The sequence below is a fragment of the Canis lupus genome, chromosome 21 (genome assembly GCF_011100685.1).
Source record: "Canis lupus familiaris isolate Mischka breed German Shepherd chromosome 21, alternate assembly UU_Cfam_GSD_1.0, whole genome shotgun sequence".
NCBI lineage: Eukaryota > Metazoa > Chordata > Mammalia > Carnivora > Canidae > Canis > Canis lupus.
This window is the reverse complement of record NC_049242.1, coordinates 40,589,593-40,615,569: the sequence shown is the minus strand read 5'-3', so window position 1 is coordinate 40,615,569 and position 25,977 is coordinate 40,589,593. Positions and strand designations below refer to the sequence as shown.

The 25,977-nt window shown below is 41.5% G+C and overlaps 1 protein-coding gene, 1 non-coding gene and 1 pseudogene across 3 annotated transcripts; 2 read left to right on the top strand and 1 right to left on the bottom strand.

Moving 5' to 3' along the window:
* Nucleotides 1–1,919: 1,919 nt before the first annotated feature.
* NCR3LG1 (natural killer cell cytotoxicity receptor 3 ligand 1) lies at nt 1,920–21,901 on the bottom strand. Of its 2 annotated transcripts, XM_038569176.1 has the most exons (6): nt 21,730–21,901; nt 17,988–18,335; nt 7,574–7,900; nt 6,569–6,617; nt 5,998–6,095; nt 1,920–3,602 (listed from the first exon to the last, which is right to left on the bottom strand). In XM_038569176.1, the coding sequence occupies exons 1-5, from the start codon at nt 21,821–21,823 to the stop codon at nt 6,005–6,007; spliced, it is 909 nt and encodes a 302-aa protein (XP_038425104.1). In that variant the 5' UTR covers nt 21,824–21,901; the 3' UTR covers nt 1,920–3,602; nt 5,998–6,004. The 2 variants fall into 2 exon arrangements, with proteins under 2 accessions (XP_038425104.1, XP_038425103.1); XM_038569175.1 differs by lacking the exon at nt 6,569–6,617 and having other exon boundaries at nt 21,730–21,897.
* Nucleotides 8,450–9,904, top strand: LOC106560159 (annotated as a pseudogene).
* On the top strand, nt 19,351–19,482 carry LOC119865101. The gene has a single exon (XR_005375959.1). It is a non-coding gene; the product is annotated as a small nucleolar RNA SNORA72 (small nucleolar RNA).
* Nucleotides 21,902–25,977: the final 4,076 nt, after the last annotated feature.

Here is a 25,977-nt window from a genome sequence, read left to right as displayed (position 1 = left end):
GCACTCTGGGCTCATCTTTGAGGTCTCCTCAGTGTCGGGTATCAGACACCTTGTGTTTTATGAAGACATGAACTCTGCATGTCAAAGTCGTGTTGACCCCAGATCAGGGCAGGTCTAAATCACAAAAGATCTGTTCCAGCTTGAAAGGAGCTGGAAAAAGGTGGAGCCATGGGGTTAAAGTCAGAATCAGGTTCCAGAGAGTGGTTTTGTGGCTCTAGAATCTAGGTTATTGGCATCCTCTCTTCCATGTCCACCTGCCTGGGGCATTGCATAAACCTTCATGGAAAGGGAAGTGCTACCTACACCCTCCCCTACTTCCACTCTGGGCTGACATGAAAGGTAGGCTACCTTGACTGGCCAGCTTGGGCACAAGGAGTACAAACATCTGCCTTTCCCTTGACCTTGTGTCTTCCCAGGCACCAATGCCAGTGAGTGGAAGGGGTGATACTAAGTACATATGCAACTATGCAATTTATTTCCTTCACTGGGAGAAGCAGTGGCGTGCAGGAGTATGGGTCAACAGCACACAAAGCCCTCTTCAGCTCTCCTTCGTCACATGCCTCTACTTCATTAAAGAGTATCATTCTTTGCACCACAGTATGTTTCAAACTCCTCCTCCCCAGACCATCAGCCCTCAAGGTGAAGCAAAACAGACCAGGTAGCCCTGCCTCTGTGGACTCTTTACCTCATTTGATCAATTCCAGTTTTTCTCATGACACCATCATTATTGGAGAAGGGAAGTTGCCTCCGAGAAGCAAGTTCTGGTGGAGACTTTTCTTTGTTGTCAAATTCCTACTGTGTCCTTGATTTCCCATCCATCTTGGAAGTAGAACAGAAATCACCCCATAGTTCTGCCTCTTTTGCACCTTTTCAGGTCACTGAAGGTCTGACCAGCACATTTCTGAGTTTAGTAAACTCTTTGATGCGCTTTCTTTTTTCCTACATCATAGATTTCCTTCTAATCAATCATTCAACATCCCCCACATTTTACATCTAACGTTTTATCTTCCTATAAAGAGACTCCATTGGTCATTTTCCCCCCTAATTTTATTTTTCATTGAATTACTTCATTATTATAATCTCTACAAAATTATTTTAAAATCTCAACTGCCTTACTACCTTTTCCACAAGGCGTCATTCTTTTTGACTCACTCTCTTTCAATAACTGTAGACAGCTTTGGGCTACCTTATTTGTCCCAATAGTTCTATCTGTTGCCCTGTTCTTCCTTCCAGATCTCCATTTTATGAGATTCATTGGCTCCTCAAATGATAAGGACATATTCTTGGAATAGGCACCAACTAAACCGATGCCACAATCCCCAGGGCTGCCACTAAAGCCCACTCTACATCACCCTCAGGTGGGAGCTCAGCTTTGGGGAGTTCTACTGTGGTCAGTCATCTAAGCCAAGTCTTCTGCCTCAGTTATGCCCATGAATGAGCTCACTGTGCCCCTTCTGAGTGACCTAAGAAACTGTTTTCAGGATCATTCCTTCAACTCTCTGTAGAGATGTGAACAAGGCTTCTCTGCTCCACAAAGATGCACATCCCCTGATAACCACTGTACCTTGCCCATGACTAACACCTGGCATGAGGCTCCCCACAGCCCTGTCAACCTCTGGCCTGAATGAGGTGCCTGCTCACATGTGCCATTAGGAATAACATCAGCCACCTTGGTTCAGTTACAGAAAATATGCAATGGCCAAACACGCCAACCAACAGGTCCTCCCCTAAGAACAGACAAGATCTATATAGAGTGAGCCTCTCCTCTAGACCTAAGGATCCAGCTCACCCTTCACACCCCAACCCTGGATCTTCCTTGGCAGTATGGCATATTGATTAAAAATCTAAGCTCTACCGTTTACTAGCCACAAGATCCTAGACACGTCACTCATCTCCTCTCAAAGAATAACTCAGAGATATTAAGTTAAAAGTGCAGATGAATATGTTTATTCACATATTAGCATGGATAGGTCACTCTCATTGAACTAAGAAGCAGAATTTGAAACGGAAACAGGCCACAGTATAGAAATTTAAGTGTTACTTTGGGGGGAAGGGTATAATTGACATACACTATTATATCAGTTTCAGGTGGACATGATTCAAAAGTTGTTATGTATTGCAAAAAAGCACCACAATAAGTATAGTTAACATCTGTCACGATAGTTATAAAAATCTTTTTCTCAAAAGTTTTTGTAAACTAAGATTTACTCTCAGTAACTTTTAAATATGCATTACAGTATTATTAACTATAGGCACCGTGGTGTGTATTATATTCCCATAATTTATTTTATAACCAGAAGTCTGTTCCCTTTTGGCCACCTTCACCCATTTCATCCACCCACTCCACCCCTGGCACCTAGCACTGTGCTGTTAGCTACGGGCTTAGGTTTTTCTTTTTGTTTTTAGCCCACATGTGAGGGCACCTGGGTGACTCAACAGTGCAGCATCTGTCTTTGGCTCAGGTCGTGATTCCAGGGTGGTATGGAGGAGAGTAGCCCTCCAAGTCTCGCAACAGGCTCCAGGCAGGGAGCCTGCTTCTTCCTCTGCCTGTATCTCTGCCTCTCTCTGTGTCCCTCATGAATAAATAACTAACTAATCTTCAAAAAAAGAAGTTTTAGATTCCAAATGTGAGATCATATGGTATTCATCTTTCTCTATTTCATTTAGCATAATACCCTCAAGGTCTATCTGTGGTTGTGCAAATGAGGAGATTTTGTTCTTTTTTTATGGATGAATAATATTCTATTATTATATTTTTCATTATATATGTGTATGGATGGATGTGTATCACATTATATATAATTATACACATACATTATATAATAGATGTTATAGATATACATTATATGTGTATATATATATATATATCACATTTTCTTCATCCATTCATCCATCAATGGACACAAGTTTCTTTATCTTATATATTGTAAATAATGCTTCAATGATCTAAGGGGACATAGATCTTGTATACTTAGTGTTTTCACTTTCTTCAGGTAAATACTCAGAAGTCAAATTGCTGGGTCATTTGGTAGTTCTATTTTTACTTTTTTGAGGAACTTCCCTTCTGTTTGCCATAGTGGCTACTACCAATCTACATTCCCATCAATAGTGCACTAGGGCTCCCTTCTTTCCACATCCTCACCAACACCTGTTGTTTCCTGTCTTTCTGATACTATCCATTCTGATATGTGTGAAGTAGTATCTCATTGTGGTTTTGATTTCCCTGTTGATCAGTAATGTTGAGCACCTTTTCATGAGTCTGTTGTCCATCTGTATGTCTTCTTTGGAAAGTGTTGCTTTCTTTTTCTTGGATAAGACAATTGGCAGGAAGTTATAAAAGAAAATGTCTTGAACAGTCTGCTCTTGGGCAAGCTACCTAAGCCACTGGGAAAAGTAATTTCAGGTACTTATGCATTCGCTGAGAAATCTTTCTGTGTAGGAATTTCCAGTGTTCTTCTATGGTTCCTCCATGTGAATAAGCCATGAATACATCATAATGAAAACACCTCATTATAGTTCTTCAGTCCTTCCCCTATATCATTTTGGATGTTCTGAGGAGAAGCTCTTAAGGTAGAGGATAAGGGATTTTTTTGGCATAGTTCCTGTGAAAGATAAAGGAGAGAGGGTGCATGAGTATGAGGACAAAGCCTTAGACCATGATGTAGGTATCCTATCTGTAAAGGGAGGAAGAAGGGAGGTTTGGGTAGCAAGATCCCCAGACTACAGTGCATGTCTTAGAAAGTCTCAGCCACCCCAGTGGGGAGCTCTAAAACTCCTGCATTTCTCAGCTATTTTCTGGGGCTGTCCAAGGAGAGCATGACATAGGTTCTAGTACTGCAGTGGATCCCTGATGTGCCACAGCTGGAGCATGTTGGTTGAGTATGCTCCATAGCTGGCTCTCTCTCTCTCCAAGGGGTCTCAGCAGCACATCTCCATAGCAACCACACTTTCTAGTTAAAACTCAACTCCCTGAGAAGCTGTATTGGTTAGCCTTCGCTATGTAAAATCCAGCCTAAAATACAGTGGCTTTGGGGGAAAAAAAAAAAGTATGTATTTCTCATGCATTTGAGAGTTGGCTGGACTCTTGGCAGCATTCATGGTTGTTGAATGCTGATGATTTCAGCTAGATTCGCTCACATGTCTGGGAGTTGTGGGCCATCATGTGATCCAGACCAACCTTTCCTAGTACAGCTTAACTTCTGCTGTCACTCAGCCCCCAGCAGGCTCACATGGATGCATCCTCCTCTTAACTAATATCAGAAGCACCAGAGAAAGCAAATGGAAACACAGAAAGTCCCTTGACGCCTAAATTTAGAACAGGCCCTCTTTCCCTTCAGTCTCATTCTACTGGCCAAAGCAAGTCAGGAGATTGAGTCCCGTGTTGGGGGCAGCCCATCGTTGGAAGACACTAGCAAATTGCATGGCAGAGGACATGGATATGAGGAAGGGTGAAGGCCCAAACCATCACATAATCCAGGCTCATCACAAAGGCTTGAGTCTCTTTTTCAATAAGTATCATTGCCAAATGTGAGGTTACCGTGATAGCACCTGAATTATCAGAAGTCAGAGGAATGCAAGAAATAGAATATTCACAAATATCACAAGAGACGTTTGAAAACCACTCTGTATCTAGTTATCTCATTGGCCTAGGTCCCATCAGAAAAATAAATCCCATGAATCAGTTGGCAATTTTTTGATAAACAAGTACCCTTTTCGGACACCTGGGTAGCTCAATGGGTGAGCATCTGCCTTTGGCTCAGGGCATGATCCCGGAGTTCCCAGATCAAGTCCCGCATCAGGCTCCCTGCATGGAGCCTGCTTCTCCCTTTGCCAGTGTCTCTGCCTCTCTCTGTGTGTCTCTCATGATTAATAAATAAAATCTTTAAAAAACCAACCAACAAACAAACAAATAGCCTTTTCTTCTTTTTTTTTTTTTTTTTTTTTTAGCCTTTTCTTCTTAATTAACCGAGTATTGCACTTTTCCTACGGCATTTATAATGATTCTGTCTTGGCTGGTCCATAAATATCTGAGGGTAATTTTATTATGTAGAACCATTTTAACCAACATGTTTACACTGGTCTTTTGGGCCTCTATACTTTGACTTGTTTTATTTGCTTTTTGGGCCATAGTCAAGGATAAACATGTTTGAAAACATGCTTTAGTTGGGAAACACTTAGGGAGGGTTAGAAATCCCTGGCTAGGGCGCCTGGGTGGTTCAGTCGTTGAGCATGTGCCTTTGGCTCAGGTTGTGATCCCAGGGTCCTGGGATTGAGTCCCATATCAGGTTCCCTAAAGGGGAGCCTGCCTATATCTCTGCCTTTCTGTGTGTCTCTCATGAATACATAAATTTTGGGGAAAAAGAAAAAAGAAATCCCTGGTTAAACCAATAAATCTGGTGGCGAGTTACCCCAGCTGTTAACAAAATATGAGAACCTGGGAGAAGGAATTCTGACCTCTGAAGCCATGGTTTCTATGTGTGAGAACAACAGTACAGCCCATACACGGTTCAAAACCCTGGTCTGAACCAATAAGGTCAGGTCTGATACACAGTGAAACTGATATATCACAAAGAGGCAGGGGCTTTATGCTCTCCCCAGAGCCACAAACCACCATGTGGAGATCAGAAAAAAGCTTATCAACACAACATCAGAAAAAGCCACACACCAAAACACACACCACACTTAGAATACCCCAGTATGAATCCTAAGAAGTCTTCAACAGCATCCACTGACAATAATCCCTGAACTCCCAAAGCCAACTCTATATATTTTTTTTTAATTTATTTATGATAGTCACAGAGAGAGAGAGAGAAGGCAGAGACACAGGCAGAGGGAGAAGCAGGCTCCATGCACCGGGAGCCCGACGTGGGATTCGATCCCGGGTCTCCAGGATCGCGCCCTGGGCCAAAGGCAGGCGCCAAACCGCTGCGCCACCCAGGGATCCCCCAAAGCCAACTCTAAAACACAGAGTTTAACCTTTGCTATGGAGCCACTTACCTTTCTCTTAAAAATACATATAACCAGTACAATTACGAAGATTATTACTATAATGCTGATAACAATGTTCTTCCAAACAGAAGTTGTCTTCTCTGTTTCTGCAGGGAGAAAGGGAGAAAACATTAAGAAGAAATTCCTGGCCAGAACCAGAGACCATACAACCACTGCTAGGATCTGTGGCTATATGTCATTCTCCCTGTCCCTGTGACCCTCTGCCACATGTCATGGCACCCTCCATTCCTATCACATACACCTCCATACCAACACACCCCGCGTGTTTAGCACTTGCTAGAATACACTGCAATATCAAACACCACATGCCACACACACAAGCCATGCAATGTTCAAAGCTTCTAAACTACAGCACCATCTAACTGCTATAGAGTGAACGTGTATGCTCCCCCCAAATTCATAGTGAAATCCTAGTGCCCAATGTGATGGTATTAGGAGGTAGGTGGGTGAAACTCTCATGAATGGATTTAGTGCCCTTATAATAGGGGCCCTAAAGAGATTTCTCATCCCTTCCATCACGTGAGGATACAATAAGTCTGTAACCCAAGAGGGTCCTCACCCATCCATGCTGGCATGGCACAATGACCACAAACCTTCAGTCTCTGAAACTGTGAAAGATAAAGTTCTGTTGTTTTTAAGTCACCCAAACTGCAGCAAATTGTTATAGCAACCTTAATGGACTGAAACATATGTATAACCCAGACAAACCCCTCATACCGCACACACAAAGCATATTTCAATTTCATACTCCCCACGCCCTACATATACTCTACACACATCTCTTCACACACCATCCACACGTATTCCTAGCCCTTACTTCCAAGAATAATTCCTCTCTTGCTCCAGGATCATACTAGATACCCAGACCACATCCCCAAGGGCCGCTAGTCCCACCCTGCCTGCTTTACCCCTCTTAGCTCCAGGCCGATGCATTCGACCAGCAGGGTCATACCTACCCAGAACCAGAGCCATGACCATGGAAGCCAAGGTATGAGCTCCATGGACCTCATCCTACCAGCAGGAGGGATTCTATAGTGAGCTGCAGATCTTGAGCTAAGGATCCAATGTGCCTGGGGAAAGTCTTGGGCATCTGCAGGACCACCCTACTATGGCCTCCCCATAATGGGCACAACTCATAAGACAGAACTACTGACGCAGCCTCACCAGCCAACAGTTTGCAGTGGACCTGGGACCTGAGCAGAAGAGTTGCTGGCAGGGCTGAGTCCCTGGTCCCTGACAGACTCTTATCTTCAGGGGACTATCTTTGTAGCTAGTAAGCTTTATACTCTAAGCCATATAGAGCACCCAGATCACATAAACTGCCATGAGCTAACAAGTAGCCCTATTTCCATCTGAAGACTATTGTCACCACTTTCCACCTACTTGACCATCTGCCCTGGCTTAGAGACCTAGTCTGGACTGCTGATTCTGGGGCTGAGCTATGCCAGACCAAGCTTCCTATCTTCCCCACTGTTCGTCTTCCCCTAGACTGCCTGCAAACCAAAGTTTTACATTACCCGACCTCAAGGTGAAGAGCAGGGGAAATATTCAGGAGGCTGCTTACCTGTCACAATCAAGGTGAAGTTGCGGCTCTGGGAGATTGGCAAGGATTCATGCCATACCACACACTGATAGACAGTCATATTGTCTTCCAAAGAGGGCTTCACCATCAAGTAACTAGTGACACTAAACATGCCATCCTCATCTTCGGTGGTACCATTAGTAATGATGCCCTCAGAAACCTCCAGATACTGGGGATCCTTTGGGGTCCACTTTTTCCATGTTATGGTAATATTCTTGGGGTAGAACCTACTTGCCATACACAAAATAAGTTGTTCTTCATTTTCTTTCACCATGGCTTGCTCTGGAGACAAGCTGCTGACGGGGTAAGCTGCCAAGAGAGAGAAGTCGTGTTTCAAGGGGAGGTAGGGACCAGTTTATTACCGTAACAGGGAAAGGAGGAAGGAGGAGAGGAGGGGAGGGGAGGGGAGGGGAGGGGAGCACAGCAAGCCTTCAGGAAGGGTGAGCATACTGAATGGGATTCTGCTTAGGCTAAATATTCTGGGTATGTTGGTTTCAATGTTAGCTGATATGCTGTGGTCCCCTACTCTCACAGCAATTTTATAGAGTAGAGTTTCTTAAGTAGATCCTTTGTGTCATAGACACCTTTGAAAATCTGAGGAAAGCCTTGGAACACTATTGTGGTAGAGACTACTAATGGCCAATTTTCATTCTTCAATGACATATTCAAGATAAAGCTACATCTCTCAACCTCCCTGTAGCCCTGTGAACTTAGGGTCTCGTCGTTTGGATGTAGTCAGAAGTGATGAGAGCAACTTCCAAGAAGTATCCTTAAATAACAAGCGTATCTTAAAGAAAAGGACTGTGCTCTCCTCTCCTCTCCCCCTTCCTCCTTCCTGCAGAATGGCTGGACTAGTACATGACAGCTAGAGATGGAGAAGCCACTTCCAAACACAAGGTGGCAGCTACATGTTGAGAATGGCAAAGTGATAAGATAAAAGGACCCGAGGTCCCCTATGGTCATAGAACTGCCATACCTGCCTTGGATTGGCTACATTTCTGTAAAAGACAACAAACTACCTTTCTAAAAAAGCCATTGTTGACTTCTGGTTTCCCTTCTGACATGTAAAGACCCTGAAAGTCATAACAAGAAAAAAGCTGAGCTGAACAAACTATAATAAACAGGTTCTCTTAAATCCATGAGAGAATTAAGGTATCAGGGCAAACCAGCACCCTGAAAACGAGAGACAGATTGAGAGAATCACAGCCAAGATCATGTCACCTTAAGCAAATGCTAGGACCATAAACCGGTAAAAGCACTTAAGCAGTAACTCTTACAAATTGCTAAAGAAAGAGCATGAACTAGCTTGACAAGAAGAAACTCCTGGGGGCCCAGTCTCATGGGGACCACCACACTTTCATGGGTTTTACTTCCAGGAAACCCACCAGGTTCTAGCAGTGAAGATTCTATAAAAATCCCCTCCTATTTTCAGGGGAGAGGAAAAGTAACTAAAAATATCCCTGGTGCATTAACCACAACAAAGGATGCTTAAGAGAAAAGACTGCCAGAGCCTTCTCTGACCTGGGTAAAGGATGATTAGCCCTAACTCTAGTCCCACTATAGCCTTCAAGTCTCACCTACAAACACTTCTGAAGGTCATAGCCTAAGGGCTCAGGGGACTTCAAGAATAGAGATTTAATGGTAAGATTGTCTGCTTCCCCTTTGCAACCCTTTATCACCACAGCAACAGGGCTCCAGGGTGAGAACAGTGGATGAAAACTGAGAGAGCTGCAAGTCACTGATTCTATTTAAGAGGGAAACAAAGAAAACAGGTAGCCAGCAATGAGGACCAGCCCATTCTTGATGGAAAATCCTTACAAGGAGGCTCTTAAAAAAATGTATCTTGTGTGGAAAATGTGTAGATTATAAGAGAGTACAGCTTTTGTCTCAATTTATCTCTTTATTTACTGGATGCATTTATGGAAAGCAAATAACAAGTCTCTGTGGGAAGAAACAGAAGGAATCATAAAAGCAATTAAGAGAGCTCAAATAATGGGGTTTGTGCCAGTTACATACAAAGATCCCGCATATCTAAAAGACTATAAAGTTTGTAACATCAAGTATCAGGAGTAAATTTTATGTTTTATCATCAATCAGCTTATTCTACAATAAAACGGAGTGGGGAGAGATAAAAGAAGCAAAGAACGAAGACATCAAATAGAATGTGTACATACTAATCCAACTATATACATAATCACTTCAAATGAATGGTCTAAACACATCAATTAAAAGACAAAGACTGGGGGCACCTGGGTGGTTCAGTCAGTTAAACATCTGCCTTTGCCTCAAGTCATGGGATCAAGCCTCACATTGGGCTCCCTGCTCAGGTGGGGCGGCTCCTTTTCCCCCTCCCTTCTCTCCTCCCCTCCACTGGTACTCTCTCTCTTGCTCTCTCTCTCAAATAAATAAATGAAATCTTTAAAAAAATAATAATAATGTCAAAATACATGAGGCAAAACCTGAATGAACTACAAGGAGAAACAGAAAAATCCACAATTATAGTTTGGAGATTTCGACACTCATTTTTCATTAATTGATAAACCAGCAGGCAGAAAAGCAGTAAGAAAATAGTTCAAAGGAACATCACCACCAATCAACTGGATCAAATTAATCAATAGGATACTTTATCCAACAGCAAAATATACATTCTTCCCAAGGTCACATGGAACATTCACTAAGATAAATTGCATTCTAGCTCACAGAATTCATCTAACATTTTTAAAGAATAGAAATCATGCAGAGTATGTTCTCAGACCACAGTAGAGTTAAACTAGATATCAGTAAGCAGAAGAATGGCTGGAAAAATGCCAAATTTCTTGGAGAATAAATCACTTCTATTCTAAATAATATATGGGTCAAAGAAAAAAATCTCAAGAGAAACTTTTAAAATATGTTGAACTAAATGAAATTAAAATGAAAATACCACTTATGAAAATTTGCAGGTGCAACAAAAGAAATGGCTAGAGGGGAATGTATAGCATTTAATACATATTTTAGAAAAGAGGAAAGATATAAAATCAACTACCTTAATAAGCTTCCATCTTCAGAAGTTAGAGGAAGAAGAGCAATTTTATTATTTTTTTAATAAAGATTTTATTTACTTACTCATGAGAGACACAGAGAAAGAGGCAGAGACATAGGCAGAGAGAGAAGCAGGCCGATGTAGGACTCCATCCCGAAACTCTGGGATGACACCCGGAGCCAAAGGCAGACGCCCAACTGCTGAGCCACCCAGGCATCCCAAGAAGAGCAATTTAAACTTAAAATAAGCAGAAGAAAAGAAATTACAAAAATTAGAGCAGGATTCAATGAAGTTGAAGTGAATTGAGAAAATCAATGAAACCAAAAACTGGTGCTCTGAAATGATTACTAAATTGATAAACTTCTAGGTTAAGGAAAAAAAAAAAGTGAGAAGATAGAAATTACTAATATAAATGAAAGAAGGATCACTACTGACACTATGAACAAGAGTAATAAAAGAATATTATGAACAACATTATGCCTACATGTTTGATAAATATGATGGACCAATTCCTTGAAAGACACAAATTACCAAGATTCACACAAGAAAAAATAGATAATTTGAATAGGCCTGCATCTATTAAAGAAATTGAATCAATAAATAATAACCTTCAAAAAAAGAAAGAACCAGGCTCAGATGGTTTCAATAGTGAATTCTACCAAACATTTAAGTTAATTATAATACCAATTTTTTACAATTTCATCTAGCAACTAGAAGCAGAGGGAATATATTCTAACTCTTTCTATGAGCCCAGGAATACACTAATACCAAAACCAGATAAAGGCATTACAAAAAAGGAAAGCTACACACCAATGCCTCTCATTACACTGAATGCAAAAATCCTCACAAAATATTAGCAAATTGAATCTAACAATGTATAAAAATAATTATACACTACAACAAAATTGGATTTATTCCAGATATTCAAGACTGGTTCATTATTCAAAAGTCAATTAATATAATCTGTTACATCGACAGACTACAGAAGAAAAATTTTAAGAGCATATCAATTATGCGGAAAAAGCACTTGGCAAAATCCAACACCCATTCATGTTAAAAACTCTCAGCAAACCAGGAACAAGGGGAACTTTCTCAACTTGAAAAAGGACATCTACAAAAAACCTATAGCTAACATCATACTTAATGGTGAGAAATTAAGGACACGAACAAAGCAAGGGTATCACTTCTAACCAAGCCTATGCAATACTATAATGGAAGCCCTAGCTAGAATAATAGGACAAGAAGAGGAAATAAAAGATACACAAATTAAAAAGGAAGAAATGACACTGTCTTTGTTCTCAGACACATGATTTACATTAAAAAATCCCAAAGACTTGACCAAAAAATATTTAAACTCTACAACTAATAAGTAATTACAACAGATTGTGGGATACAAGGTTAAAAGTTAGTTGCTTTCTGGGGCACCTCGGTGGCTCAGTGGTTGAGCCTCTCTGCCTTTGGCTCAGGTTGTGATCCCGGGGTCCTGGGACGGAGTCCAGCATTGGGCTCCCCGCAGGGAGTCTGCTTCTTTTTATGCCTATGTCTCTGCCTCTCTGTGTCTCTCATGAATAAATAAATAAAACCTTAAAAAAATAAAAAGTCAGTTGCTTTCTAATATCCCAGCAATAAACAACTGGAATTTCAAAATAAAAACCCAATACCAGGGCAGCCCGGGTGGCTCGGCAGTTTAGCACCTGCCTTCAGCCCTGCAGGGAGCCTGCTTTTCCCTCTGCCTGTGTCTCTGCCTCTCTCTGTCTCTCATGAATGAATAAATCTTTAAAAAAATAAAAAATAAAAAAAATAAAAACCCAATACCATTTACATTAGTGTTCCCTTTTCCCCACAAAAAAAGAAATACTTAGGTTTAAATCTAACAAAATAGGTACAGAATCTATATGAAGAAAATTATAAAACTCCAGTGGATGAAATCAAAGATCTAAATGAATGAAATATTCTATGTTCATGGAAAAGAAAAATCAATATTGTTAAGATGTCGATTCTTCCCACCTTGATCTATAGATTCAATGCAATCAAAAGCCCAGAAAGTACTTTGTGGATATTGACAAACTGACTCTCAAGTTTATATGGACAGGCAAAATGCCTAGAATAGCTAACACAATACTGAAGAACAAATTGGAGGACTGACATAACCTGACTTAAAGTCTTACTATAAAGCTACAATAATCAAGACAACATGGTATTGGTGAAAGAATAGACAAATAGACCAAACAGAACAGAAGAGAGAGCCCAGAAATTGACCTACACAAATGTATTCAACTGATCTTTCACAAAAGAGTAAATAAAGGCAATTCAATGCAGAAAAGATAATCTTCAATAAATATGCTGGAATAATTGGACATCCACATGCATAAACTTTGCACACAGAATCTAGACATACTACTTACACTTTTCACAAAAATTAACTCAAAATAGATCACAGACCTAAACATAAAACTATAAAATTTCTAGAAGGATAATATAAGAGAAAAATCTAAGTAGCCCTGAGTTTGGTGATGAGCTTTTATTTTTTTTTCTATTTAAAAAAATTTTTTTTAAATTTTAAGTAGATTCCATGCCCAGCATGGAGCCCAACATGAGGCTTGAACTTATCACCCTGAGATCAAGACCTGAGCAGAGATCAAGAGTTGGACACTAAACCAACTAAGCCACCAGGTGCTCCCCCCCCATGATGACCTTTTAGATACAAGGGCAAAAGCATGATCCATGAAAGAAAAAAATTGGTGAGTTGGACTTTAATTTAGAACTTCTGTTCTGCAAAACACACTGTTAAGAAAATGAAAAAACACAGGCCATATATTGGGAACACACATCTAACACATATCTAATATAGAATTTATATCTAAAATATACAGAAGATTCAAAAATAAGAAAATATATAGAGGACTCTTAAAACTCAACAATAGGAAAACAAAGAATCCAACTGAAAAATGGACAAAAGATCTAAACAAATATCTTTTAAAAGAAGACAACAAAAAAAGCAAATGGAAAGATCCTCAACATTATAGGTCATTAGAGAATTGCAAATTAAAACAACAAATGAGATATCACTACGTACCTATTAGAATGGCTAAAATACAAAAAATTAACAATACCAAATGTTGACAAGGATACAAAACAACAGGAACTCTCATTTATTGCTGGTAGGAATACAAAATGATATAGTCACTCTGGAAGAACTGGTAGTTTCTTACAAGTTGAACACAGTCTTAACATATGATCTAGCAATCACACTCCTACGTACTTACCTAATGGAGATGAGAAATAATATCTAAACAAAACCTGCACCTGAATGTTTATGGGAGCCTTATTCCTAATTGCCAAAAACTGGAAGCAATCAAGATGTTTCTCAATAGGTGAATGGATAAACAAACTAGGTACATCCAAAGATGGAATGTTACTCAGTGATAAAAAGAAATGAGCTATCAAGCCACCAAAAAAAGAGACACAGAGGAGTCTTTTTTAAAAATTAATATATTTATTTATTTTGAGAGAGAAAGAGCACATGTGAGGGGGGCAGAGGGAGTGGGAGAGAATCTTGAGCAGACTCCTCGCTGAACATGGAGCCTGATCTTGATCTCAGGACTTGATCTCAGGACCCTGAGATCATGACCTAAGCCAAAATCAAGAGTCAATCACTTAACCAACTGAGCCATCCAGGCACCCTAAAAACACAAAGGAAACTTAAATGTATATTATTACTAAGTGAAGGAAGCCAGTCTGAAGACTACATACTGGATGATTCCAATTCCAATTATATCACATTCTAGAAAAGGAAAAAATATAGAGATAGCAAAAAAAAATTAGTGGTGCAAGGGGTCCTGAGGGAGAGGCAAATAGGTGAAGCAAAGGCAGTAAGTTGTCTATTCTGTGATACTGTAGTGGTAGATGTATGATATAGATACGTCAAAATCACAGAATTGTAACACAAAGAGTAAACCCTAAGGTATGCAAAATTTTAAAAAAAATTAGGAGTTCAAGGACCCCAACAAAGAGAGAAAAGAAGGTAGACTGTAACAAGCAAATCTAAGTGTACTTCACATGTATGAAACAACCTCACTCCAAGGAACAGAGGAAAAGTGCTGACCCAAGAAACTTGTGAAATAGATGGAGTCTATAAGAACAAAAGCAAAAAGAACTGCAACCAAATAATGTACTCTGGTTGACAAACTTGTTCCTCATGGCAGTAAGGTTAACAATTCAGATATGGCTCCAGATGTATACTGGAATTAAACAATTATGTAAACAGATAGGGGGTGGCAAGAGCCAGGTTTCTCATGGTATGAGTGAGGGTTTGCAGATAAGCAAGGGGAGGAGGCTAGAATGATTCATATGGTAATAGATTAAAGTTAGGGGTAGCATGAAGAATGAATATTGAATTTAATATAGACACAGATGGTTATGAATAGAAATACTTACAGATAAATGCATATGCACAGATTAGTATACAAACACATATTTATTTCTTTGCTCGGTCAGTTCAGAGGGCCTAGAAGCAATGATACCCCAGTGGTAACAAATACCTCTAGTGCCAGATTTTGGTTTCTAATATAATTTTCTAAAGAAAAAAAAAAAAAAAAAAAAGAACCAGGAAGGGGACACCTGGGTGGCTCAGTGGTTAAGCATCTGCCTTCAGCTCAGGGTGTGATCCCGCAGTCCCAGGATCGAATCCCTCATCAGGCTCCCCACAGGGAGCCTGCTTCTATCCTCTGCCTGTGTCTCTGCTTTCTCTCTGTGTCCCTCATGAATAAATAAATAAAATCTTAAAAAAAAAAAATAGAGAACCAGGGAGAATTCCTCAAGTAATTGGCTGACTTTGGGAACAGGACAAGAAACACACAAAATGATCCTTCCTGGAGCATCTTGTAGTGCCAGAAAGTAAGAAAGTGCTTCAAGTAAAACAAAACCCCACAATGATGAGGGTATGTCAAAGAGACACAAGAATCAACTGAAAATACTCTCAATGGCCGAAGCTGGAAGAATGTGAGCAACAACATAAATAAAGTAGCATTAGATTATAACCCAAAGTACAAAATAAATATCCTGAGTCCATCCTAAAATAAGTAAATGATCGAACAAATTAGTAAGTGAGAGAGAAGAGAAAAATCTCTGTGTGGAGGAATTCCAAATAAATTATGTAGCTACTCCTACTCCAATAAAAAAAAATTTTTTTTTTTAAATTATGTAGCTACTCCACCCTAACGGAGGGGTAGCTTAATTCCCCACAGCCTAAATGTGGGCTGCACAGAGTGACTCCCCTTCAAAGTATAGCATGACAAGGAGGGGGAGGAGAATAACTTCCGAGTGGAGAAACAAGGCAAATACTACTAAGCTAAATAATTATGGTCAACGCCAATAGTTATAAATTGTTCAATTAGATGGGATGGGATGAAAATGGCACTTTACCTCTGTGATTTTCCTCCCCCAAAACTATAACTCCAGTGAATTATGAGAACAGCAGCAGAGAAATGCCATTAGAGTGGCATCCTCTGATACACCTGATCACTATTCCTCAGAAGGTCAAATTGTCAAAAATAAGGAAAGTCTGAGAAATTGTCAGAGTCAAGAGGAGCCTAAGGACATATGACAACTAAATGCAGTGTGGTATTCTGGATGCGATCTTGGAACAGAAAAAGAACATTAGATTAAAAGCTAAGGAAATTTGAATAAATCATGAACTTTAATTAATAATAATTATCAATACTGGTTCATTATTTATAACAAATAGACCATACTAGTGCAAGATGTTAATAAAAGAGGAAATGGTGTGCAGACATGGGAGTAATATGAAAATTCTGTACTGTCTTTGCGATTTTTCTGTAAATCTAAAACTATTCTAAAAAATAAAGCCTATTAATTTTTTTTAATACTTTCATTTTGGGGTACCTGGGTGGCTCAGTTGGTTAAGCAGCAGACTCTTGATTTCAGCTCAGATCATGATCTCAGAGTTCTGAGTTCAAGCCCCATGTCTCAGGCTCCACAATCAGCATGGATCTGCCTAAGATTCTCTCTCTTTTTCCTCCCCCTTCTGTCCCTCCCTGCTACCCCACTTGCACTTGCATGTTCTTTCTCTCAAATAAATAAATAACAAAATAAAATATTTTTATCTTAAGCTTCCTATCAGTTGCAGAGGAAATTAATCCTAATTTAACATCCCCATCCCCCAATTTAGTATGTACAAAATATCAAAAAGTCCTAAGTACAATTCTAGGGGGCTCCTAGACATTGTCCCCCTTTTATGGGCTGAATTGTGGCCTCTCAAAATTCCTCTGCTGAAGTCCGCAATCCCTCAGACTGCAACTATATGTGGAATTAGGATCTTTATTCAGGTAATTTCAGTTAAAATGAGGACACTAGGTTGAGGCCTAATCAAATAGGGCTGATGTCCTTGCAAAAAGAAAAGAGTAGGACACGTGCACAGAGGGAAGGATATGTGAAGACACAGGAAGAAGATGGCCATCCATCAGCCAAGCAAAAAGGCCTCAGAAAAAAAAAAAAGAAAAAGAAAAAGAAAAAAAAAAAAAAACAGCTCTACTGATACCTTGATCTCAGACTGCTAGATTCCAGAATTGTGAGAAAATAAATTTCTGTTATTTAAGCCATTCGGTCAGTGGTGTTTTGTTATGGCAACCCTAGCCAACGAATACACCCCCCAAAGCTCATCTACATGTTATCAGACCCATCATAATAAAGAAAAGTAGAGCTCAAAGAGGCATTTGGAGGATAGTGTTGCTGTTGTTACAAGTCTTCACTGGGTACCTACCTCACAGCAGTTCCCAACTGGGCATTTTCATACATTATTTTATGTAATCCTCAGACTATTACAAGAGAGGTATGATTTATCAACCCATTTTGTACAAGGGAAAATTCAGGCCCAAAAATGTTAAATGGCTGGCCCAAACACCCAGTTTAGAAGCAGCAAAGCTAAGACAGGATTCAGATCTATGGAACCAGAGCCCAGCATCTCTCTCCCTTCCCAGCTACCTTTCAAAGATACCTCTACAGTGAACATGCACCGTCCACACACTAAGTGAATTATATCATAATTAATATAGCTATCTTTCACTGACCATTTACAATGGGCCAAGCACTATGCTAAGTGTTACCTGCATTTTTCATAGATTCTTCCCCACAATAAACCCCCTAGGTAAGTATTATTACATTTGTTCAGAACGTGGTTCTATGTGATTAATAACTTGCCCAAAGTTGTCCAACTGTCCATAGAAGCCCAGGACTCAAACTCATGTCTATCCTACAGATTGGCCCATGCTCCAAACCCCTGCTCCATTTGGCCCACAGCTCCACCTCAAGCCTCAGCACCATGGCAACCACAGGGCCCTGCCCCGAGGTACTCACCCACAACCTCCAGGTTGACTGTTCCCACTGCTTTGTAAGGGGTGACCACCACCTCACATCGGTACTCTCCTGCTTCCTTCAGCTGGACGCCTGGCAGCTGGAGGGAGGCATCCCCCCTTTGCAGCCTCCTTTGAGACACGTAGGCTCCAGATCGTAATATCATTTGATGGTCACCAAAAAACTCAAACAGTTTAACTTCCGTTGCAGAGGCCTGATGCTTCCAATACCAGGTAATACCCATTACTGTGATGTCCAGATGGTGGTAACCATGGATTTTGCAGACAATGGTGGCAGTATCATTTAGGAGCACCTTCTGAGTCTTCCCTGCCATCTCCACTTGCAGGAGACCTGTGGCAATAAGAGAACTCAGTTATGGGAGACCCTTGGAAAAAACATAGGCATGTTACTCTCACACGCTGCCACATAATTGGAAGCAAATTCCTTTTTTTTTGTTGGGGAGGGAGTATCTCAGGTACAGGGGCTCTAAGTTCACAGCTCCACATTAATCCATATAAGATCCTTCAAGTTTGTTCAAGATTGTTTTCAATATTCAGTGTTCCTTGCAGTTTCATGGAATTTTACAATTAGTGTATTTATTTCCACCAAGAAATGCTTTGAGATTCTAACAGGAATTGCCGTGAATCTGTAAATTAATTTGGGGAGAATTGCCATCGTAACAATGCTGCCTTTTTTTTTTTTTTTTAAGATTTTATTTATTTATTCATGAGAGACACACTGGGGGGGTGGGGGGAGGCGGGGCAGAGACACAGGCAAAGGGAGAAGCAGGCTCCATGCAGGGAGCCCATTGTGGGACTCGATCCTGGGTCTCCAGGATCAGGCCCTGGGCTGAAGGCGGCACTAAAACACTGAGCCACCCGGGCTGCCACAATGTTGTCTTCTAATCCATGGATGTGTTTTTGGGATGTGCTAAGGATTGAATGTTTGTGTCCCTCCAAAATTCATATGTTGAGGCCTACTGCCCAGTGTGATGGTATTTGGAGGTAGGCCCTTTGGGAGGTAATTAGGTCATGAAGGTAGAACCCTCATGAATGGGATTAGTGTCATTAGAGACATGAGAGAGAGATCTCTTTCTCAGCATTAGGGGATAGAGTAAGAGGGTACTGCTCCACAAGCCAGGAGGAAGCCCCTATCCAGGAACTACTCCACAAGCCAGGAGGAAGCCCCTATCCAGGAACTAAATCAGCACCTAGATCTTGGACTTTCCAGCCTCCAGAACTGTTAGAAATAAATCTGTTGTTTAAGCCACTCACTCTAAGATATTTGTTAGGGTGGCCTAAAAAGACTTAATAAGACAGGATGTTTTCCGATCGCACTTATTTAGATCCTCTTAAATTTTTGTCAACCACGAATATTCTCACTGTTCTGATTTTGTAATAATCAGAGCAGGCTAAACATTTGCTATATTAAGACCATGCATGTGTCCCCAGACTTAGTTCCTTCCCTAGGTCTGGTTTTATCAGTGCTGGTGATAGACCAATTCTGATTTATAAGATGCATCTTATGTAGGAAATGTCTGATTCAAGGCGTCTGATTTTTTTTTGAGAAATGACAGCAAACCTAGTGTAATAACTTTTGAAGATAACCGTTGCTAATTTGATGATTACCGTTGCTAATTTGATGATTATTTAATGGTAATGATGATGATTATTATTTAATGCCATTAAATAAACTGTAATACTTAAAGAAAAAGAAAAAGCTTTACAGTTTTCCGAGTAAAACTGTTGTGCTTCTTTTGTTAAACTCATTCCGCAGTATTTTATTCTTTCTGGTGGTGTCAAAAATCGAATTGTTTCTTAATTTTATTCTGAATTGCTCATTGCCAGTGTACAGAAATACCATTTACCCTTTTTTTTAATATCCATCTCCCTTCCCTAACAGGTTACCATTCTAAGATGTTTAAAGCTTCTGTTTTCGTTCTCTTTAACACTGCCTTGTTTTGTTTCTCAAACTTACGAAAATGGTTTGGAGTTACCTGTCACTGTTTCTGCTCTTCGCAACTGCTTCAAATCCTGTCTCATTGCTGCGTGTACAGCTAGTCCATTGGTAGAAGGTAATGAGAAGTGGGTACAGCTAGTCCACTGGTGGAAGGTAGTGAGTTCTCCACATGCAAACCCACATTTGGCTCATCCCCAGCCCCAGTGATGGACACCCCGCCGGTCTCCTAAATTCCCACATCCCCACCCGTCCACCCAGCACCACTTGGCACATCCCAGTGGACTCTGGCCAATTTATTAAGTCTCAAGTGACATCTTATTATTTTTAACTTCTATTCTATGACCTCTGAATGCAGCTTTCTTTTTTTTTTTTTTCTCATTAAACTTTTGTTTTAATGGGTCTCAAAATTCTGTGACAGATTTTTGGTCAAGTTGTTTCCATTAAAAAGTACTGATTTTAAAAACTAATAACTTAAAACTGCCACACACGCACACACACACAAAAAAACAAATGGTCCACAAAACATTCTCCTTTCCTCCTGAAGGTTTTACGATGCATTGTTATCATTAACCAGTCTTTTACTATTAAACTTAAATGGCCAATTGACACAAACAGTTCTGAGACCCGTTCTTCCACCACTGATTAAGACTGGGGTGGCAGGTATTGGGGATAATATTCATTTAGCCTTCTGAGCTTTCTGAGCAGACTTGGTGACTCTGCCAGCTCCAGCTGCCTTCTTGTCCACTGCTTTGATGACACCCACAGCAACCGTCTGTCTCATGTCACCGAAAGGGCCCAGAGGAGGATAGTCAGAGAAGCTCTCAACACACATAGGTTTGCCAGGAACCGTATCAACAATGGCAGCATCCCCAGATTTCAAGAACTTGGGACCATCCTCCAGCTTCTTTCCAGAACGACGATCTATCTTTTCCTTCAGCTCATGAAACTTGCAAGCAATGTGAACGCGCCCGATCTCGTCTGAATGGAGCTTTCAACTAGCTTCTCACGGAAGGAAGTTAGACACTGTCTCAACAGGAGGCGCAATGTTAAGGCCCTCTCTGCCCTCGGACCATCAACACTTTCTCGCCTGCGATTTCCATTAAGCCCCTCACATACCGGTTAAGAACTGGCAGCGCGTCTAAACGACGCTTCATCTGCCTCGCTGCCTTTCGTTTCCTGTTGGATCCATACAAACCCCTCCGTGTCATTTAGGATAAGCCTCCGCAGACCACTGCCCTTCACCAGCAGGTGGAGGGGGAGCGTTTTCTTGCTTTCTCTCCTACTCGCCCCACCCCCCGCATCCCTATACTTTGCTTTTTTTTTTTTTTTCTAAGATTTTATTTATTTATCAATGAGAGACAGACAGAGAGAGAGAGAGAGAGAGAGAGAGACTGGGGGGCGGGGGGCAGAGGGAGAAGCAGGCTCCCCTCCTTGCTCCCTCCCTGCTCCGGTGCGGGGAGCCCGAGGCAGGGGGCGGAGGCGGGGGGGGGGGCAATTGTAAGAATTACAGGATCAGGCTGGGTGTGAATGAAGACTCAGAGGCAGAGGGCGGAGGCGGGGTGGGGGGAAGCGGGGGGGGGTGGGGGGAAGCGGGGGGGGGCGGAGGCGAGGGGGGCGGCGGGGGGCGCAGAGGGAGAAGCAGGCTCCCCTCCCTGCTCCCTCCCTGCTCCCGTGCGGGGAGCCCGAGGCGGGTCTCGATCCCGGGTCTCGATCCCGGGCACTTCCCAGGCCTCCCCGCCTCGCCGCGCCCCCGGCCCCCCCGCCCCCCCCCCCCCCCCCTGCCTACCTGAGCTGGCCGTCCCGAACCACAGGACCAGGACCAGGAGCGCCGGCAGGAGCAGGAGCGCGGGCAGGAGCAGGAGCGGCGGCCCGTGCGCCATCGCCAGACGAGCGGAGGCCGCGCGCACCAGCCCCAGGCCCCCGGGGCCGCGCCGCGAAGGAAGACACCGGGGCGGGGCGCACCCGGCCAGGCGCGCGTGCAGAGCCCCGAAGTCCGGCCCGGCCCTCGCCGCTCCCCTCGGAAGGGCCGTGCCCCGCCCCGCGCGTGGCAACGCCCGCACCAATCGGAGGTTGCGGGTCCGCCCACGCGTTGCTCCGAGCCCGCCTTCCAGAGGTGGGACCTGGCCTCCCGCGAGAGTGAGTTTGCAAACTGAGGCCGGGAGCCGGGGGGCCCGGGGGTCTCTGCTCTTACCCGGCAAGTGGCGCAGTCGGATGCACCCCCCACCCTCGACGTGGGCTGCGGTCACGATCCCAGAGCCCAGCCAGCAGCCCCCGACCCGCGGCTCCCTGCGGAGCCCGAGCCCGGTTCTCCCCGAGCCCCGCCCCTCCTCACCCCGCGGACGCCGTGGCTCTCTTAAAAAGTAGATCTTTATCTCTCTATATATAGATCTTTAAAGATACATAGAGATAAAGATAAATATCTTTAAAATTCGTTTACATTCTGAAACTAAAAACCAACCTATCTCCTGGACGTTTGGCTCAAACACCAAAAGGCGGCCCTTCCCTTGATGGGATGGACACTGGGTGTTTACTATAGGTTGGCAAATTGAATTTTAATAAAACAATAACATAAATAAAATTTTAAAAAAGGCAGGACACATGGGTGGCTCAGCGGTGGAGAATTGCTGGATCTCCAGCAATTGTAAGAATTACAGGATCAGGCTGGGTGTGAATGAAGACTTAGAGGCACCGTCAGTAACTAAGCAAATGTTGACCTTCTCACCTGCAGAACAGCATGCGAAGTGGAAAGAGCATAAATCTGGGAGGTGAGCAGGGTGGCCACACTGATACCAACTAGCTGCTGAGGGGCCTTCAGAATGTCACAGTTTCTGGTCCGCAGTCTTAACAAGTTAAGAGATCTACAAGGTTAGGTCCAGTCATAGAATTCTAAAATCCTAAATTACAACTCTTCTCAACTGCTACCTCTTCCAGGAAGGCTTAACCTGAGGAGGAGTCCTCTTTGGTATTACTAGCATGATTAAATAACTTCATCCAAAGGAAGTTATCTGTTGAATCCCCATACTTGCCTGGTTAACCACTCTGCAAACCACTGGGATTTTCACTTGTGTGCTATTGAGTTAGGGATAGAAGGGGCTAGAGAGGGAAAGATAAAGGAAAGGCCCAGAATCAGGGTCCTATGAATCCCAAGGAAACAAAGGCAACAAAAATGGACAAGGAAGTAAATCTGGCCTGCTGGCTCCAAATTTTAAGGAATAGCTTCCTTTGACTGCTACAAAGTAATTACAAAGACTCGCCAGACCCAAAAACAGCCATATGCCATTCACTCAAGATGGTACAAAAAACCTCAAGGCCATACACTCCCTGGTTAGGTTCTCAATAAAAGACCAAGCTGATAAGCCCCCAGTGGCAACTCTGTTGGGACCCCTCTCACTTCTGAGAGCTGTGTATCCCCGCTTAATAAACTTCTAGATTTACTCACTCTCCTTTGTTGGTGAGATTCGTTCTTCGACTCCATGAGACAAGTACCTAGCTCTCCTGCTTCACTATCATTGGAAGCAGGAGCTGCATACCAAGAAATGCTGGAAAAGGAATTCCTTTGTTGGTACGTGATCTCTAAGGCCCTCAGACTCTATGGCTCTATAATTGTATTCTGCAAACAACCCATTCTTTCCACATTGCCGAGTTTGTCCTTTTCCCCAGAAAATTGCAACCAATATTTCATATTTTTCTGATTTTACATTTAATATAATTAAAAACAAAGCTATACAAATATGACCAGAATAATATTTTCTGACAAATATTGCACTAGAATTTTTACAATATAAACATCAAAAAACAAATTCAAATATAACAAACTTGTATAAAGTCTCTGTGTCTTTCTGATTAAATCCAGTTATTAAAATCCAGTTATTAATTTATAGTTTACTTAATCCAATTTTCTTAAGAAACCAAAAATAATTAAGTCCAAATACACTTCAGATTAATAAAATTTCTGTCCAAACTCTAAAATTAACAGAACACTCTGGGGCACATATTTATAAAAGGTTACATTTTTAATTCAACATTTAAATTGAAAAAAATTCCACAATCTCTCAAATTTAGCAATAATAAAATAAGTCGTCTTTAAAATAGGATGTATCAACCATCATTATTAAATGTTTTTTAAAACATAATAAATACTGATAATATATGGATTATGCAGCTCTGGTTTCCTTCATGAAAAGGAAAGGCAAAATTTTTTTCACTTTTTAATGCCAGGAGATTATTTTTTTCAGAAGACACAGAATAACTAATGATCTTCCTTCCACATCTCTTTTAGGCACAAGCTTACATATAAATGTACACATATTGCTTCTGAAATATGATCTTTCAATCAGAGGCCATAAAAATTGGTACATAGACACTTTGAAAATTGCAAGGGCTTGTAACCTCCACGTGTACTCAAAGATCCTGGACTAACAGCTTCAAAGAAAGAAACACCTTCACTGAAAGGGGGCTCCTTCCTCCACCTCTGCTACAATACTTGAGCCTCTAGGGCTCTCCCACTCTTAGGCCCCTGAAACTGGATAGAAAAGTACAAGTAGAGCTATCTGGAAGTCACCAGAGCAAACACAAAAGAATGAAACAGTCACTCTGGGCATTAACAGGCTTCAAAGTATCCTTAAAATACTTAGCCTCAAAAAAAAACAAAAACAAAAAAACTTAGCCTCTATTATATTTTATATAAATCTTTTGTAAATTAATCCTGTTTTAATAAAGTCATCTCTACATCTTAATTAGTAATACAACAGGCTCTCTTGGAGAAGAGATGAATAGTTTGGGATTGTGAGGGAAGTGCAGAATTCATTTGAAAGGCCTGGTAATTAACCCCAAAAGCTGATGGCAGTGAAACTTTAAGACAGCTGACAGTGGTGCTAATAACATTCTACATCCCTCAAAGCTCTCTCCCTGGACTCCCTTTCCACAACAGTGGGAAAGTCAATACAAAAGTAGAAAATGGGGGGGGGGATCCCTGGGTGGCTCAGCAGTTTAGCGCCTGCCTTTGGCCCGGGTCGCGATCCTGAGGGCCCGGGATTGAGTCCCGCATCAGGCTCCAGGTATGGAGCCTGCTTCTCCCTCTGCCTGTGTCTCTGCCTCTCTCTCTCTCTCTCTATTGTGAATAAATAAAATCTTTAAAAAAAAAAAAAAAAAGGTAGAAAATGGGAGAATTCCTAGAGGGAAAAGAACTTAATTAAAATTCAGATGGGGTGCCTGGGTGGCCCACCTCTGGGTTTCCAGAGTTCCTGGTCTAGTGGGTCATGATCTCAGGAATTGTGGGATGGAGACAGCTTCGCTCCGTGCTCAGCAGAGTGTCTTCTTGGGGATTCCCACACACACTCTCTCTCTCTAAAATAAATAAATCTTAAACACAAAACTCAGATCATCCAGGCAAAAATAATGAATACAAAAAACTGTGCTACTTCTCTTCTAATCAGAAATTGTGAAACCCATGTCCTAGTCTGTTACAATTAAAAAATTTTTCCCCTTTATTAACAACTGTAAGACAAAGTGTCTGCTGGAATGCAGTGTATTTTTTTTAACTATTATTACTTAAGGAGGGTACAAAAAAAAAAGCTTAAAACTTGGACAAGTGACATTCATCAGAGTCTGAATGCTATGCATTTGCTCCATAAGCTGGTTCACTCTGGAAGAAGAGTTAGGAACTCTAACTCGTGAGTTAGAAATTTTCTTTAGGGTTAGAGTTACTCTCCACAGTGCTCGGAAACCTCTGTAGGAATGACTGCCTGCTTACCTAAATAGCTAACTTGTGCAAATGTGGTTTTCTTTTCCCCAATATCAATCATGAATCTCAATGAAACTTGCTATAAATATCAAAAAGTGAAAATACATACACATCAAAGGAAACAAGAAATGTATATAGAATTAGAACTGAGAGTTCATCAGAAAAAAATTATGATTACCAACTGTAAGATACATTGCTCAATGCTATAGAACAAGAAGATGTTAGGAGTTTTAAACTGCTGTGCTTGACAAACATGCTTCACTACTACCACAAAAATGTTTGAGCAGTAAG

What these genes read in the sequence shown, in the direction of transcription:
- NCR3LG1 (XM_038569175.1), bottom strand. Translation starts at nt 21,823, where the DNA reads ATGGCGCACGGGCCGCCGCTCCTGCTCCTGCCCGCGCTCCTGCTCCTG. An exon ending in GTTCGGGACGGCCAGCTCAG is followed by an intron (nt 18,336 to 21,729) that starts GTAGGCAGGGGG and finishes TTATTGCCACAG; the next exon opens with GTCTCCTGCAAGTGGAGATG. An exon ending in TATGTATTTTTAAGAGAAAG is followed by an intron (nt 3,603 to 5,997) that starts GTAAGTGGCTCC and finishes TATCTTTCACAG; the next exon opens with GAACTATGCCAAAAAAATCC.